This window comes from Oryx dammah, unplaced genomic scaffold, assembly GCF_014754425.2.
Source record: "Oryx dammah isolate SB20612 unplaced genomic scaffold, SCBI_Odam_1.1 HiC_scaffold_2, whole genome shotgun sequence".
NCBI classification, from domain to species: domain Eukaryota; kingdom Metazoa; phylum Chordata; class Mammalia; order Artiodactyla; family Bovidae; genus Oryx; species Oryx dammah.
This window is the reverse complement of record NW_024070186.1, coordinates 193,016,287-193,032,731: the sequence shown is the minus strand read 5'-3', so window position 1 is coordinate 193,032,731 and position 16,445 is coordinate 193,016,287. Positions and strand designations below refer to the sequence as shown.

At 50.3% G+C, this 16,445-nt stretch overlaps 2 protein-coding genes across 5 annotated transcripts; one reads left to right on the top strand and one right to left on the bottom strand.

Moving 5' to 3' along the window:
• Positions 1–8,542: 8,542 nt before the first annotated feature.
• LAMTOR4 (late endosomal/lysosomal adaptor, MAPK and MTOR activator 4) lies at positions 8,543–11,792 on the top strand. 4 transcript variants are annotated; one of them, XM_040262573.1, is made up of 4 exons: positions 8,543–8,659; positions 9,152–9,232; positions 10,999–11,116; positions 11,465–11,792. In XM_040262573.1, the coding sequence occupies exons 1-4, from the start codon at positions 8,657–8,659 to the stop codon at positions 11,560–11,562; spliced, it is 300 nt and encodes a 99-aa protein (XP_040118507.1). In that variant the 5' UTR covers positions 8,543–8,656; the 3' UTR covers positions 11,563–11,792. The 4 variants fall into 4 exon arrangements, 1 of the variants encoding a protein (XP_040118507.1); XR_005724821.1 differs by having other exon boundaries at positions 8,654–8,846; XR_005724822.1 differs by lacking the exon at positions 8,543–8,659 and adding an exon at positions 8,667–8,893.
• Positions 11,793–12,010: 218 nt separating this feature from the next.
• Positions 12,011–16,407, bottom strand: TRAPPC14 (trafficking protein particle complex subunit 14). Its single transcript, XM_040262554.1, has 11 exons — positions 15,804–16,407; positions 15,495–15,590; positions 15,272–15,401; positions 15,019–15,105; positions 14,745–14,865; positions 14,493–14,640; positions 14,264–14,346; positions 13,997–14,160; positions 13,312–13,466; positions 12,909–13,102; positions 12,011–12,796 (listed from the first exon to the last, which is right to left on the bottom strand). Exons 1-11 carry the CDS (start codon positions 16,212–16,214, stop codon positions 12,643–12,645), a joined length of 1,743 nt encoding a protein of 580 aa, XP_040118488.1. The 5' UTR covers positions 16,215–16,407; the 3' UTR covers positions 12,011–12,642.
• Positions 16,408–16,445: the final 38 nt, after the last annotated feature.

Sequence of the window (16,445 nt, the reverse complement as noted above, 5' to 3'; positions counted from 1 at the left end):
GCAGAGGACATGAGTTGAATCCCTGGTCAGGGAACTAAGCTCCCACGTGCTGGGAGCTTATAGCAGTCACATAATAAGTAAATAAAAATAAATTTTAAAAATCAAGGGACAAAACAGCCAGATTCCAGAATGGATTTGGCTTTGAAAAAAAAATTGCTTGAAGGACAATTGAAGAAACTCGATTATGAACTGGATACTAGATGAAAAGAATCTAGTTTTGGTTATGTAGAATCTACTTTTGGTTATCCTGATTTTTAAAGGTTTATACTGAAATATTTCGGAGAAGGCTATGGCACCCCACTCCAGTACTCTTGCCTGGAAAATCCCATGGACGTAGGAGCCTGGTAGGCTGCAGTCCATGGGGTCTCGAAGAGTCGGACACGACTGAGGGACCTCCCTTTCACTTTTCACTTTCATGCATTGGAAAAGGAAATGGCAACCCACTCCAGTGTTCTTGCCTGGAGAATCCCAGGGATGGGGGAGCCTGGTGGGCTGCCGTCTATAGGGTCACACAGAGTCGGACAAAGTGACTTAGCAGCCGCAGCAGCACTGAAATATTTTGGGGTGGAACATCATGATGTCTGAAATTCACTCGAAAATACTTAAGCACATGCAAATAAAGTAAAGAATAATATGTTTATATGCTGATAGGAATGTGATGAAAAGAAGGCTGTTGAGAGGAAAGATGATTTAGGAGGAAGAGGGAGAAACTGGCTGAGTGATGTTCTTGAGTAGGTACAAGGGGATAAGGTGTAGAGATAAAGTCGCAGATGGGAGTGTGGAAACTTCATTGCTTCATTTTGTTCAAGAAAGTAGGTTAGGTCATCAGCTGAGTGCGGGGATGCAAAAGGTTTCAGGAGAGAGGAGAAATACAGGGGCACCAGGGCGGTGGCTCAAACTTCAGTGCACGTCAGAATCACCTGGAGGACTTTTTGAGACAGACTGAGCTCCTCCCCGTGTATGCACGCTCAGTCGATCAGTCATGTCCAACTCTTTGCGACCCCCTGGACTGTAGCTCACCGGATACTAGAGTGGGTTCCCATCTCCTCCTCCAGGGGATCTTCCAGACCCAGGAATCGAACCTGCATCTCCTGAACTGGCAGGATTCTTTTACAAGAAGTCACCTGGGAAGCCTGAGCTCCTCCTGATTCTGGCGGTCCTGATTCCAGGACTCCTGGTTCTGTAGGTTGGGGGTGGGGCCTGAGAAGCTGTATATCTAACAAGCCGCAGGTGATGCTGATGCTGCCGGCCTAGGGATCACATTCTGAGAACCACTGTGATTACTGTGCAGCAGTAGGGCCCCCTTGAGGTTTGTGGTCAGACTCTAAAGTGAGAACAGTCAGTGAGAAAGTTCAGACAACTTTTTCTCCAAGCGTGTTCCGATGCACAGGTGCAGTTCAAAAGAGGCAGAGGGCTGAATGAACCAGAGACGATCACCAAGATCACAGAGCTGGCTGCTTCTCATCTGAATGCACGTGTGTGCTTAGTCACTCAGTCGAGTCTGACTCTGTGACCCCACGGACTGTAGCCCGCCAGGCTCCTCTGTCCATGGGGATTCTTCAGGTGAGAACACTGGAGTGGGTTGCCATGTCCTCCTCCAGGGGATCTTCTCAATCCAGGGATCGAACCCAGGTCTCCTGCATTGCAGATGGATTCTTTACCGTCTGAGCCACCAGGAAAGTCCTCTTATCTCTGGGCCCAGCCCAAATGAAACTGCTTCAGAAGCATCTTTCCTGACCATCTAATCTGACTATCTTCCTCCTCCTCACCATCTTGCACTTTCACATTATTTTTTTTCTTGCAGAAAAATTTTCGTTCTTCAGAATCTTATGTATATTTATTTTGTTACCTGTTTCTGAGTCTTTTCACTGGAGTGTGTGCACCATAAAACAGGAATCTTTTGTTGTTGTTGTTGGTCACTGCTATGTTCCTAGAACCTAGAAGAATGCCTGGACACCACAGGTGCTATTTACTCATGAAAAGTAGAAAGGAAGGAAGGGAGAGAGGAAAAGAGAGAGAGAGCCAAGGAAACACAAGAAACTAAATGATAGTATTTGTTTTGACTACGAAGAGGAAAATATTTATATAATTATAAAATATAAACACAGATTACTATGTCTAAGAGGCTGGGATGGTTAGATAGCATCACTGACTCAATGGACATGAATTTGAATTTGCAAACTCTGGGAGATAATAGAGGTCAGAGGAGCCCGGCATGCTGCAGTCCATGCAGGTTGCAAAGAGTCAGATACAACTTAGCAACTGAACAATAACAACACAAAATTAATGTAAATACATTAGAAAGATGGGAAGGAGGAGCTAGCTAGTTGCATCTTCTTTTCCCGAAGACAATGCTTCCCAAATTCCCTGTTTGGACCGCGAGTCGGCTGTGGTCATTGGAAATTGGGCAGTGAAGATGCACACCATTTTCATGCCTGGCTTCAAAACATCTCATGCAATCCTTTGTTCTCTGTCTCTGTCTCTCTCAGCTCACCAGTGTGCTGAGTGCAGAGGACCCAGTAGTGACCTCTGGGGAGGCCTAAGGGGACAGTGGAGTTGTAGGATGAAAGGCACCTGGGTTCCCATGTGGCAGCTTGCAGGAGAGCAGTGTAAAAGCCTGTTCCCAGACACTAGCGGGACTTCAGGTGAGTTGAAAATAAACTTTACTTGTGTCAAACAGCCACTGAAATTCCAGGGCTATTTTTATTACTGAGAAAAATAGAAATGTCAAAAGGTGATTTATTAGGAATTACTAGTGTTTTCATTTATGTTCAATCAGGAGAAAAAGAAATCACATGTTAATCTGAACAGGGAAAGTTAATGTAAAGAATTATTAACTGTAACAGAGTTCTAAAGAACACTAGTGAGTTCTGGAGTAATTCTTAACCTTACTAATTCACTCTAAAGTGATATCCCTTCTGCTATGTATTCCATCCACTGAGTATTCTTAAAGAATATTTCCATTTGCAAGCTAGCTAATGGGTTCTCTGTAGGGTGTAAAGAATGCAAAGTAACATACATGTTAATCAAAATAAAATTGACTCCAGGAGGGATCTAAGTGTCTGTTCCCACATGGCAACAAAACAGCAGGAAAAAATGGAGTGAAGAAACACTGGTTGGCACTGCACTCCCCCCCCGACGTCAGTAGGGCCAAGTGTGGACCTGAACTTGCACCTTCATCTGGAGGCAACAAGGCCATGAGAACTGGTACTCCACTTACACCAGGGTGGCATTGGCAGAACCCAATAGCATTTGTAATATCCACAGTTTAATTTTTCAAAAATGTAAATACATAAAAAAAAAGAATATCCTGTGAGTGCTCACTGAGCTTCTTGACAGTGAGTTCCTTGAAGATGAGGACCTAGTCCACCTTTGAAATTCCGGTGTCTACCTCAATACCTAGCACATTGCTACCTACAAAACTTTTTTCCTATATGCCAAATTGTAATTTATTAATTGCCAAGGATAAATATGTTTCCAGGACTTACAAAGGTGTGTATAATTTGGGGCACCATTTTCTTGATTTTAAATAAGGCCATTCCTTTAGTTAGGGCTTGGAGAACAGTTTCCATTTAAGCATTCACCTCTAGATCCCCAGAATCTACGCTAAGTTGCAAATTAAATGATTTTTTCCCTACATTGTCCCAGCTTTTATCCCAGGACTTCCTTCTAGTTTTTAGAGACGTTTTTATTTTGGCCTCTGGATCTCTAACTTTGCTCTCGCCCTTCCTTCTTTTGAAAAGGAGGGAACAAATCCCGACGTGTAAAATAACATATTTTCATCCATCCCAGAGGCAGAGCTGGCCTGCTCCTTCCCGTCTGAGTCCATTGCCAAAAGATCACAATACCCCCCCACCCCTCAGCCTAGCAGAGCCTCCTGACTGGAAACCACGCATTCTTTTATTCACCCTTAACTCAACCCCTCCCAGTGCACACGGCTTGTCCCAGGGGACTGAAGGGGCTCATCTCTCAAGTGTTACTCTTACTACACTTCACGTGACTCTGCGCCTGCCTTGTTCACTTACAAGCTGAGCACTCACGGCTCAGGGCTGTGTGTTTTCACCATTTTATTCCCAAAGCACATGATGCTTACCCTGTAATCCTTGAAAAGTCCTGGTTGAACTGGTGTCACCAGGGTGCAGAGAACCGAGAAAGGCAGAGTTGGAACTGGGAAGTCTGTTGATGGCTGTTTGATAGGGTAATAATTGGTTCTAGGAAAATAAGAGAAAAGGAGGTTGTGTGTGATAGGCAAGGAGGTCTAGTTTCAAAGCAAACGACGACTCCCAAAAATCAGAATCAAAAAGAAAAAGAATGCAAAGGGAGGCAGCAAAGATGCCAAACCCACAGGAACCAGCCATAAGTTAACCACTGTGTTAGTCAGCGTTCTCAGGAGAATAAGGGGATGGGTTTGGTGGGAGAGAGCATATTTAATTTGAGGAATTAGGTCACAATATGTGGGGACTGGTAAGTCTTGAATCTGTAGGCTAGGCCAGCAGACTGGAAATTCAGGGAAGGGCTGATGTTGCAGTTTTGAGTCTGAAATCTGCTGGGCAACAGGCTGGAACTCAGCAGTGTTTCTGTACTCATGAAAATAGTTACTATGGTGCCTGGGCAGGGTGGGCAGTTTCAATCAGTGTGCTTCCCCTAACGTTTCTATGTAATTAAATTCTTGATGAGAATTTCTTCTTCTCCAGAAACCTCAGTCTTTTCTCTTAAGATCTTCCGTCGATTGGATGAAGGCCATCCAGATCGTGGAAGCTAATGTGCTTTATTCAAAATTGAATACTTTTCCTACCTTAAAAGCACCTTCACAGTGTAGGGGAGGCATTTTTTTGTTGTTTTTAACCTCTACCCTCTTAGGGTTTTCAGCTGGGCCTAAGAATTAACTTGACAGAAGACAGATTAGCAGGGGAAAAGCATACAAATTTACTTAATACAAGTTTTATATGACATGGGAGCCCTCACAAGGAAATGAAGACCCAGTGAAATGGACAAATCTACGTGCTTTTTATAGCAGGTAGAAGAAAAAGAGGCAACTGGGGAAAAGTGACTAAGCTGTGGGGAGCCTAAGGAAAGATAGAAAGTATTTCAATAAGGTCTGTTTTAGAGAATTCTCTAGCTCTAAGTCCTGTAAATGGAACTCTGCTCTGCATAGCATTTCTCAACTGCTCAATATACTTATTTTCTTATTTATTAATTTATTATCTGGCTCACCCTCTGCCCCACGGCTCCTTGAAAACAATAAAAAAAATATGTCTTATTTGTATTCACTGCTATATCTCTGGTTTCAAGAACAGTGTGTGGTACATAGAAGGCACTCAGTAAACACTGGTTGAATGAAAGACTTTGCTCCCTTCATAAGTAGCATGTTTCAAGCTGTTTGTGAAAATGAAACAGTTCTAGCGATGGCTGCTGAGCATTGTCCTGTGAAAGGTTCCTCTGTGTCAAGAACAATGAGAACCGGCAATTTCTGAGGTAAAATCAAGTGTAACTTCAAAAAAAAAAAAAAAACAGTTGGCCAGGGGAGCAATGGAAAGAGCATCAGCCTCAGCAACAGCAGACTCAGACTGGAATCTGGCTCTGTCATTTGCCAGCTGTGTGCTGTGAGCAAGGCTCAATCTCTCTCGAGTTTCCACTTCCTCATCTATATAGTCTCTTGGGATATTATTACAAAGATGGTTAATGAGGGTTTGGCCAGTGTATAGATGAAAATGCTTGGAACCAGTGTGTGCTGGGAAAAAAAAAGAAAAGATTCCACAAGGCCACGGAAGGTTTTGCAGACCAAGCATCTCCACAGAACATTCTCTCTCCAAATCCCCCTCCAATTTAAATTTTATATTATAATCATACCTGATTTGTAAAAAGGCATCCATCTTCTCTAACTGGTTTTCTCCTCAAGCAACAGCACTTAATTTCATCGATATGATTCACATACTGTAAAATTCACCCTTTTAAACTGTACAATTCAGTGGTTTTCATTACATCCACAAAGTTGTGAAACCATCATAACTCTGTAATTCCAAGACATTTTCATCATCCAACACACCTATTGGCAGTCACTCCCCATTTCCCCCTCTGCTCAGCCCCCGGCAACCACTAATTTGCTTTCTGTCTCTATGAATTTGCCCAGTGTAGACATCTCACAGATACACCCAGATGATATGTGGCCTGGATTGTCTGAGTTCCTTCACTTCAGGTCAGTTCAGTTCAGTCGCTCAGTTGTGTCTGACTCTTTGCGACCCCATGAATCACAGCATGCCAGGCCTCCCTGTCCATCACCAACTCCTGGAGTTCACTCAGACTCACGTCCATTGAGTCAGTGATGCCATCCAGCCATCTCATCCTCTGTCGTCCCCTTCTCCTCCTGGCCCCAATCCCTCCAAGCATCAGAGTCTTTTCCAATGAGTCAACCCTTCGCATGAGGTGGCCAAAGTACTGGAGTTTCAGCTTCAGCATCATTCCTTCCAAAGAAATCCCAGGGTTTATCTCCTTCAGAATGGACTGGTTGGATCTCCTTGCAGTCCAAGGGACTCTCAAGAGTCTTCTCCAACACCACAGTTCAAAAGCATCAATTCTTCGGTGCTCACCCTTCTTCACAGTCCAACTCTCACATCCATACATGACTATTGGAAAAACCATAGCCTTGACTAGACAGACCTTGGTTGGCAAAGTAATGTCTCTGCTTTTGAATATGCTGTCTAGGTTGGTCATAGCTTTTCTTCCAAGGAGTAAGCGTCTTTTAATTTCATGGCTGCAGTCACCATCTGCAGTGGTTTTGGAGCCCAAAAAAATAAAGTCTGACACTGTTTCCACTGTTTCCCCATCTATTTCCCATGAAGTGATGGGACCAGATGCCATGGTCTTTGTTTTCTGAATGTTGAACTTTAAGCCAACCTTTTCACTCTCCTCTTTCACTTTCATCAAGAGGCTTTTTAGTTCCTCTTCACTTTCTGCCATAAGGGTGGTGTCATCTGCATATCTGAGGTTATTGATATCTCTCCTGGCAGTCTTGATTCCAGCTTGTGCTTCTTCAGCCCAGCGTCTCTGTGATGTACTGTGCATATAAGTTAAATAAGCAGGGTGACAATATACAGCCTTGACGTACTCCTTTTCCTATTTGGAACCAGTCTATTGTTCCATGTCCAGTTCTAACTGTTGCTTCCTGACCTGCATATAGGTTTCTTAAGAGGCAGGTCAGGTGGTCTGGTATTCCCATCTCTTTCAGAATTTTCCATAGTTTATTGTGATCCACACAGTCAAAGGCTTTGGCATAGTCAATAAAGCAGAAATAGATGTTTTTCTGGAACTCTCTTGCTTTTTCGATGATCCAGTGGATGTTGGCAATTTGATCTCTGGTTCACTTAGCATGATGTTTTCAAGGTTTATGTGTGTGATAGCATAGATCAGTACTTCACTCCTTTTTACAACTGGACAATATTCCATTGTATGGATATGCCACATTTCTTTATCTGGTCTTCAGTTTATGAATATTTGGGTTGCTTTCCATTTGGGGGCAATTATGAGTGATGCTGCCATAACATCTGTGTACAAGTTTTTGTGTAAACATACAGTTTTCAGTTCTCTTAGGTATGTATTTAGGAGTGGAATTTTTAGGTCCTATTTCACTTTCATTTATAAATATAGCAACTCTGTTTAACTTTCAGAGGAACCACCAAATCTGTTTCCCACTGCAACTGCACTATTTTACATCCCTACCAGCAATGTATGAGAGCCTCAATGTCTCCAAATCCTCATCAACCTTTTTTATTAGTTTATCATCATTTTGCCTCACATTAATATTGCAGCAGGTCTAAAAACTACTTAAATTAAAACAAAAAATTTCTTAAATGACACTCACATATTTAAAAAATTATCCCAAGGTCATTTTCTAATTATTCCTGGCAGAGAATATTCAGTATTGCAGCTGCCTTGGCGGCTGCTGCTGCTAAGTCGCTTCAGTCCTGTCCGACTCTGCGACCCATAGACGGCAGCCCACCAGGCTTCCCCGTCCCTGGGATTCTCCAGGCAAGAAGACTGGAGTGGGTTGCCATTTCCTTCTCCAATGCATGAAAGTGAAAAGTGAGAGTGAAGTCGCTCAGTCGTGTCCGACCCTTAGCGCCCCATGGACTAGGGAGGTATAATGCTCTATCACACAGTTTCTTACAGAATTCCGGGACGAAAAACCGCTTTGGAACAAGTTCCCGTCAGAGAGCTGCCTGAAGTAGGCACCAGAGTAGCATCTGAATAGCTGTTTTGGCTCTGTCAGGATTCCACTTGCGAGCCGGCTAGCCTTGTTGGAGTCTGACCCCCGCCGCTCCCGTGTGCGCAGGCGCAAACTCTCCGCCCGGTCTCCCTCCGGCCCCGCCTCCAGACCCGCCCTCCGCCGACACGCCCCGCTCCTTCGCGCTCTGGGGCTAAGGGGGAGATGAATGTTCAAGAGGATGTGCGGCCAATGCGCGAGCGTCTCGGAAGCGGCGCTCCGCACTGGCAGAGTAAGTCTGATGACGTCGCCACTCTCCAATCGGCATCCTGGGGGCGGGACTAAAGTCGGGCAGGGCAGGCCCGGAGGAGGAGACCGCCGGGTGGAAGCACGTGACCGCGGTCTGGAGCCGGAAGCTAGGTCTGGGTGCAAGCGCCCCCCGCACCTAGAGCTGCGATGGTAAGTGAGGACGCATGCGCGGAGTTACGCGCCGCGCCGGGGGTTCCTTACCCCTGTTCCCCAGTCTCTTTTGTTGCGGGGTCCTGAGCGTGCCCTCCGGCCTCACCTCCTATTCTCCCCGGGACTGGAAGGAAATGGAGAAGGGAGGGGTGGCGACGTAGAAGGCCAAGGAGAAGTCGCTGGGAGGGTGTGTAGAAGCTGGGGACTAGTCTGAGGGGGAGGCGCAGGCCACAGGTGGGTTTGGGGAGGGGGCCCTTGGGGTAGCAAAGGTGACGTGTGGAAAGCTGGTGGAGCCCGGGCGGAGGAGAGGACTGACGGAGGCTCAGGAGCATCAGTGTTGAAGGCCGTGCAGAGGGAAGAGGGTCTGGAAGGGCCCTGGCTGGGTAAAGAGGCCTGGAGCGGGGGTAGGGGGCACTGTCAAGAGAGACACTCTGGTTGCCCAAGGGCCATCCTTTCGGCCTACTGCTCACTAATTGCATCTTTACCCACCAGACTTCGGCACTGACTCAGGGGCTGGAGCGAATCCCCGACCAGCTTGGCTACCTGGTGCTGAGTGAAGGCGCGGTGCTGGCGGTGCGTTCTGGAAACGGGAGGGGCGTGCTCCAAGTACACATGACTCTAGGATGGCTTCTGATGTTGCCGTTCGGCCCGATTGGTCTCTGTTCTTGGTCTTTCCCTGGTATCACGCCTGGCATGTAGGAATTAAATCAATTAATCCATCTCTGGACTCTTAGTCTTGTAACTGTCCTGAGGTAAAAGAGGTTGACTGACTTTACCAAAGTCAAGCAAGTCACAGGTGTGTTAACTGACGATCCCCAAGTTACTCTTGAGTATGTCTTTATTTGGTATTTATTGAAGAGGCTTGGTATTTTGTTCTGTAGTACAATACAGTGTCAGCTCTAGAAGTTTTCAATCTAGCTAGAGAGGCAAGGCTTAAGGCTAAAAGTTCAAAGTAGTGCATGTGGTTAACGCAGCTGAAGGAGTCCAGAAAGTGAAGGATTCAGCCCTTCATATTATAACTTGTGTTTCGGCAAGGAACCTTCCTTGGACGAGGTAAGAATTCATCTGGGCTTAAAAGATGGATAGATGACAGGAAAGAAAGAATATTCAGGGTTGGGAGGTGGACATTTTGCAGGAGTGTAACACCAGCCTATCTGAATTGGTGATGGGGTTATGTTGAAAAGATTTGGAAACATTTGGGGGAAGAAGAGGATATGGTAAGGAAAGGTCCGATTCTGAAGGACTTTCAAGGCTAGGTTAACACATTTGGATTAATCTTGAAGGGTTTTTGAACAGAAACAAGCTGATGAAGTGATTGAGTAGCATTGTTCTGTTAGGCGTAAAGGTAAGCGAGAAGGGGCGGGATTCAAAAGCGGGGATGCTGTTGCCAAAATGTAGGTATGAAACCTCTGGTTGCAATGAGAAGCAAGGAGAGAAGGGGTTTTTAAAGGAAGAACTGGTTTGTCTTTGTAATGACTAGAGTTCAGTAATAAAGGGGATACTTTTCTATCTTGTAAGACTTTGACCTCAAGCCTAGAATGATGGTGCCTTAACCAGCAGGGACTTAAGAAAGGAAGTTGACTGGAGAGGGGGAGAGGTAAGGGGGATTTTGATAGTGCAGCTTTAAACACTAAGTTTGATATAGAATAATAGGGTAAACTCCAGGAGTTGGTGATGGACAGGGAGGCCTGGCATGCTGCAGTCCATGGGGCTGCAAAGAGTCAGACACAACTGAGCGACTGAACTGAATAGCCGTAAAATAGATAATGCCAGGAGCTAGTCTGAGCATCTTGCCCCAGTACTCTTGTGACACTCACAAGCACGTAAGATAGGTACTGATGGTAAGAAGTTGAGATCATTACCAGAAAAGAGGAAGCCCAGGCCACTGTGATGTCATTATTCAAGGGCCAGGTAGTCCGAAAGGGTTCAGAGAGAAAAGGGATGTTTATGTTTCAGGTTCTGCAGACAGGGTGACAAATGGGAAATGGGAAAAGATGGAGCCTGGGACTCTAGCTGTGGTAGGTGGGCACTGATCTGTGAGAATGTGATTTTTTTCAAATAAGTGGAAACAGGGAGAGAAACAAAGATTCAGGGATTGGAGAAACAGGGTCAGTAATGGACAGAAATGGATGAGAGTTCCTGCTTCCTCAGGGAAGCCTAGTATTTTGGAACAAGATGGCATCAAGAGGGGTAACAATGTCATAGGAAAGTTTTAGGTTTTTCCAAAACTAGGGGTGATGTTGCAGTATTGGAAAGTGGAGACAGAGGTTACACGGAAGTGTTCTTGGAATTGCCTCCCAGTCTGTCCCTGATTCCTGCCCCCCTCCCTCTGTGTGCAGTCATCCGGGGATCTGGAGAATGACGAGCAGGCTGCCAGCGCCATCTCTGAGCTCGTCAGCACGGCCTGTGGTTTCCGGCTGCACCAGGGCATGAGCGTACCCTTCAAGCGTCTGTCGGGTGAGCCCCGGCCTCTGGTAGTGGGGAAGGGGGGCGGGGTGCTGCTCCCCAAGGCCACTCTTCTCAGGGAAAGACACCTGTCCCCTACCAACTGCCCACCATCTCCTCTGGAATCCCTGTCTTCCCCGTGGTATTTACCCCTGTATCAGAACTATGAGAAAAGCAAGAGAAGGGAGAGGATTTAATGGAGACCTCCCATCTTCTAATCTCTGAGCTTTGAACTGTTGAATTCCTTTGGCTTTGGATCCTAGCCAGTTTGTGTGCGACCCCCACTGAGGCCCCCACAACCCACTAACTCTCTGCTCCCTTCCCTCTCCCGGGCCGGGGGAAGGTGCATCTCCCCTCCAGTGGTCTTTGGAGAACACACGCTGCTTGTGACCGTGTCGGGACAGAGGGTGTTTGTGGTGAAGAGGCAGAACCGAGGCCGGGAGCCCATTGACGTGTGAGCCTGCCCGAGGGCGAGGGGCAGAGGAGGAACCTCTGTGCTGAGAAAGATGGGAACCTCCACGGCCTCTCTCTTGGTGCCACTAGAACTAAAGCTGTCTGCTTACCCGCTTCCCCACCCTGACCTGGAAGGGCAGAGGCTCGGGGACTTTGTACTCTGTTAAGGACAGTGACGGTGAGGGGACCTCCCTTCTTCTCACCCTCCTTAATAAACATGAGTGTGATGTTCCTGAGCCCAGGGATGTGTTGTGTGTATTGGGGGAGGAGAGTCATACCCCATGTGTCTTTCAGCTTCCGGGCCCTCAGCCCAGAGGCGTGGGGTGGACAGGTAAAACTGGAAATCAGAAGAAAAAAAACAGGTGGGAAGGGAGCTGTTTGGTGTACAGGCTGGAGGGAATCTTTCTGAGCCCTTAGGTCTCTGCCGCTGCCACCAACACACAAGCAACAGTCTTTTTCTCCCTCCTGAACAGGCATTTAATAGTCTTATTTCAGTTGGAAGCAGTAGTTGGAGAATAAGTTACAGAGACAGACAGACCAAAAAAAAAAACAAAACCCAAATCAAAAATCCCACACAACTTAAAGTGCTTCAGGCTGCAGACGTAAACATGAGGACGAGGGGAGGCCACCTAGCTCTCTCCCCTGACCTGAGACAGGAGGGTCGTGTCATTGTTGGGTCCCTTTACCATCACCACCCTCTGATCTCAGCCCTGCGGGTGGGAGGGAGGGAGGGAATGTCAGAGGCAGGGAAGACAACATAAGAGGAACAAGGAAAACACTTTGTAAACTTAGAACCAGGGTGCAAGGCGGGGGGCAGGGGAGCTCCTGGAGCCCCTGCCCTGGCCAAGGGGTGGGGCCAGCCCCCCCAGGAAGTCCGGGAAATACTGTCGGCTTCACGCTGCAGCCATCCCCGGCCGTTTCACAGCTTCTTCCCTCGTCCCTCATCAGTAGACACAGACAGGCGGCCCTTTGGGGGGCCCCCTCACCCTTGGTGGGAGGCTCCCCAGGGAGGCACAGCCTGGAGGGAGCACCCGCGCTGGGGGCTGTCCATTTCCGGGAGTGTGAGAGGGAGGCGGCTGGATGCTTTACTTGACCGGCTCCACCACCAGGACCTTGCACTCGCGTTTGGCTATCTTGTCCAGAGAGAGCACTGCCTTGTCCGGGGGCAGGTAGAGGGGGCGGCCGACAGGGGAGGCCACGGGGGGAGTGATGGCCCGGCGCTCCATCACACTGCCCGACCTGGAGGAAGGTGGAGGCTGTGGGCTCTGGCCGGGCCCCAGGGTCCTGTCCTCTCCCTTCCCGATCCTGGCCTCTACCAAGCCCGCAGGGTCCTCCCCATGGGGTTCCATACCTCATGAGGTGGCTGCGGGAGGGCTGTTGGTGGGAGAAGGACTGAGAGCGGCCCAGGCTGGCCTGGTGCCTCTCCACCAAGTCCCGGACGGCAGGGCTGCTGGGGCTGCTCTTGCGAGAGAGGGGCCGGGCCTCGGGCGGCGGGTGGGACACGCTGGCAGTGAACTGCAGCTTCAGTTTCATGTGCTGGCTCAGCTGGGGTGGGGAGACACAGGTCAGCCGGCAGCTCGGCTGCCAGGCCCCCGACCCCCTTTCAGGTCATCTTCCCCACTTGACAGGCCGAAGTCGGATCTAAAGCCCACCTTCCCTCCACCCGGCTTTGTAGCACCCACCCATTTATGCTTCAGCATAGAAGCCAGCGGCCCTGACCCCTCTCACCCGACGCTAGGCCTCACTCAGCCCACCTCAAAGAGCCCGGTCCGCAGAGCCTGGAAGGCCACACTGAAGGTGAGCGCGCTGCCTTTCCGGGAGAAGCCGAGGTTGTTGAGGGGTGTGTGGCAGACGATGGAGTCCAGGGCTGCCTGCATGGCCCGGCGCTCCTCCTCACACAGCTGCTTTCCTGAGGGGCAGAAACAGGGCCGGGAAACAGCTCTGTGCGGCCTTTCTCAGTCTGCAGAGGGCTTTCATGAGCACAGTCTTGCTTGATGCTCAGAGCCGCTCAGAGCCACTCTGTGGAGTAAACTGAGTATATGCTATTGTTGGCTGAACTTTATAAACAACAGTAATAGTTACTGTGTACTGAGATCTATTCTAACCACTTCACACATATTAACTTACTAAATTGCTGTAACATCCCCATGAAGTAGTATTTCCTCCATTTTAGAAATGAGAAATCTGAGGCTCGGAGAGGTTAAGTAACCTGCTAAAGGTCACACAGCTAAGAAATGGGAGATATTCAAGTCAAACAGGGAACCCAGCATCAGTGTCAGTGCCCTTAAAGTCACTCTGCCCATGGCCTCTCTAAACTCTCCATTATGACACCGTGGAGACCATCCAGGTACACAGCTGAAGCAGCCTGGCACAAGTCACCTGCCTCCATGACATCTTCCTTTCCCCTCCCCTCCTTGGGCAAGCCTGGCAGCTACCTACCAGCCTGGGCGTGCTCCGGGGTCCACACGAGCCTTACAGCAAGGAAGTCTTGGAGATTGTTGAGCAGCGTATAGGTAACAGTGAAACGCTCATAGGTCCGAACAGGGGACTCACAAGAAGCAGTCATCACAAAGCACGGGCGGTCCAGGCGGATGCTGGGCAGGCTAGAAGCCGTGAGAGAGAGGGAAGCAGGATGTGTGTGTTTCGAAACAGAGATGAACAGGATGGTGTCCAGCAGGGGGCTTGGGGGGTGTCCCACAAACTCACCGGTAGTGGGTATAGATGCTCTGGGTGAAGGGCAACTTCGGCGTGGACCACTGAACCACAGCAATCAGGGGAACCTCTAGGCCCTGTCGGAGGGACAAGCAGAAACATCACCTGTATGTGATGACCTGAAGGAGAGGTTCCCTCTCCCGTTAGTCAACTCCCTGGCCTCTCTCTTCCCATTGCATTTTCTTAGCCTTTCTCCTTAAACACACCAGTCCCTTGTACTCACCTCCTTGGCCCCTGGAGGGGGCTGCTCACCCCCTCTGAGCTGAAACAGGAAGTTATGTTCCTCCAGGGCACTAAGTGGGCAGGGGAAGCAGCCAGAGGTACCAGGGAGCCGGCAGAAGGAGCCCATGGAGACTTCCCCAGATTGGTGACTAGTTGAGAAGAAAGGGACCAGAGCTGGAACTTCCCCTGCCAGAGCTCTGGGCCCTGCGGCCATGCCCAGCACCCTGCGGCCCCGCCCCTCCCAGGACCTCACCAGACATTGTCCACCAGCAGCACAGAGCCGTCGGGCATGACAGGTAGATAACTGGCATTGAAGTTTGGGAGAATGCGGATATCCCAGACAGAAATTTCCTCCTGGGAGGAGCTGTTCAGCACTGTGGGAGGTAACCAGCTCAGCTAAGAGAATCTGAACTCCTCAGAGCACACCAGTTCCCCCCCTAAAATGGATCTATCCCCACCGTATTGTCCAGGGCCACCCAGCCGGTGCCCTTGCTGCCACCCAAGACGGGAGCCTCCAGTCTGCTCACCCTTGAGCACCGTCAAGTGTTTTCCAGCCACAGTGAACTGGCGGCACTTCAGAACCGGAGGGGGCAGCAGAGTCAGCAGGGTGCTCACTGCAGGAGAGGGCGGAGGCTCCAGATGACGGACTGGGCACACCTCACCTCCAACCCACGGGTCCAGTCTTCCTCTCCTCGGATCGGGCACTTGCTGGTGTCACCCCCTCCACCGTCCCCACAAAATCCAGACACTAGCATGTCCTGTCTGCATTCTCCTCCCCACCTTGGGCCTTGAAAGCGCTCTGCTCGCCCCTGAAGGTCTCCCCAGGAGATCGGGTCTGCAGCAAGCGCAGGTAGCCTTGATCTCTGACCTCTGGTGCCTCAACCTCCCGCTTCCACACGGTCACTACAATCTAAGCACAGGGGACACGGGACCACAGTCAGGAGAAACAGCCTCAGGAAGGGCGTCTCAATTAAGACAGAGCTCCACCCCGTGCCAACCTTACCTTGGCTTTAGGTGTCCCTGGGGGCAGTCTATCCAGTGAAACGGTGAGTGGGAAGATGACCTCATCTGTGGACACAATTGGTTCCTCCACAGGCAGCTGGGTTGCCAGAGGGGTTGAAGAGGTCAGGAGAGTCAAGGCCGCCCGCCGCGCCCGCGTCCCCTTTAAGATCTACCGTACGTGGTTCTCGCCCTCCCCTCTCCTCATCCGTCATAGGCCTCCAGCTTCCCGCTAGCGTCCCTCTCCTCTCCGGTCTTGGGAGCCCAGCAAGCCGCCCCACCGCCCTGTGTCGTGGCGCTCTGGGCTCCTCACCGTGGTCGCTCCCCCTGAGGTAGCAGGGCCCGGGCCGTGGGTGAGGAGGGGGCTGCAGCCTCGAAACAACCCCCCACCGCCAGGGTCCCCGCCCCCCGGGGGTTCGGGATCCTGGTCGCCCGAGCCACCGCCCCCGGGCGCCCCGCCTCCGGCGCTGACCGAGGCCAGGGCGGCCAGGGCGGTCGCCAGTTCCGCCCAGGCCCCTCGGGAGCCCAAGCCTGGGCCGCCCCCGACGCCGGACCCCGCACCGCCCCGGCAGCGCAGCACCAGCAGGAAGCGAACCGTCTCCCCTAGGTAGAGGTGGTTGCGCCGGGGCAGCGCCCGGTACCGGCCCGGGTCCCCCGCCAGCTCCGCGCGCGGCGGCAGCGGCACGGCCGGGAAGTACATCGAGTAGTCGCACTGGGACTCCATGGGCGGCGCGGGCCAGGGGGGCGAGGTGGGCCGGGGACGGCGGAGGGCAGAGGGGCCGCTAGGGTGGTTCCGGGAGCCCCAAGTCCCGACTGGTGCTGCGCGCGGCCGGGCCGGCCCGACAGACCAGCTGGGGCCAGGAACCGGGGCAACGAACCCGGAACCGAGACCCCACGGGGCCGGAACCGGGGTGTGGGACCGAATGACTGGTGAGAAACCGGAAGCGGAAGGGAA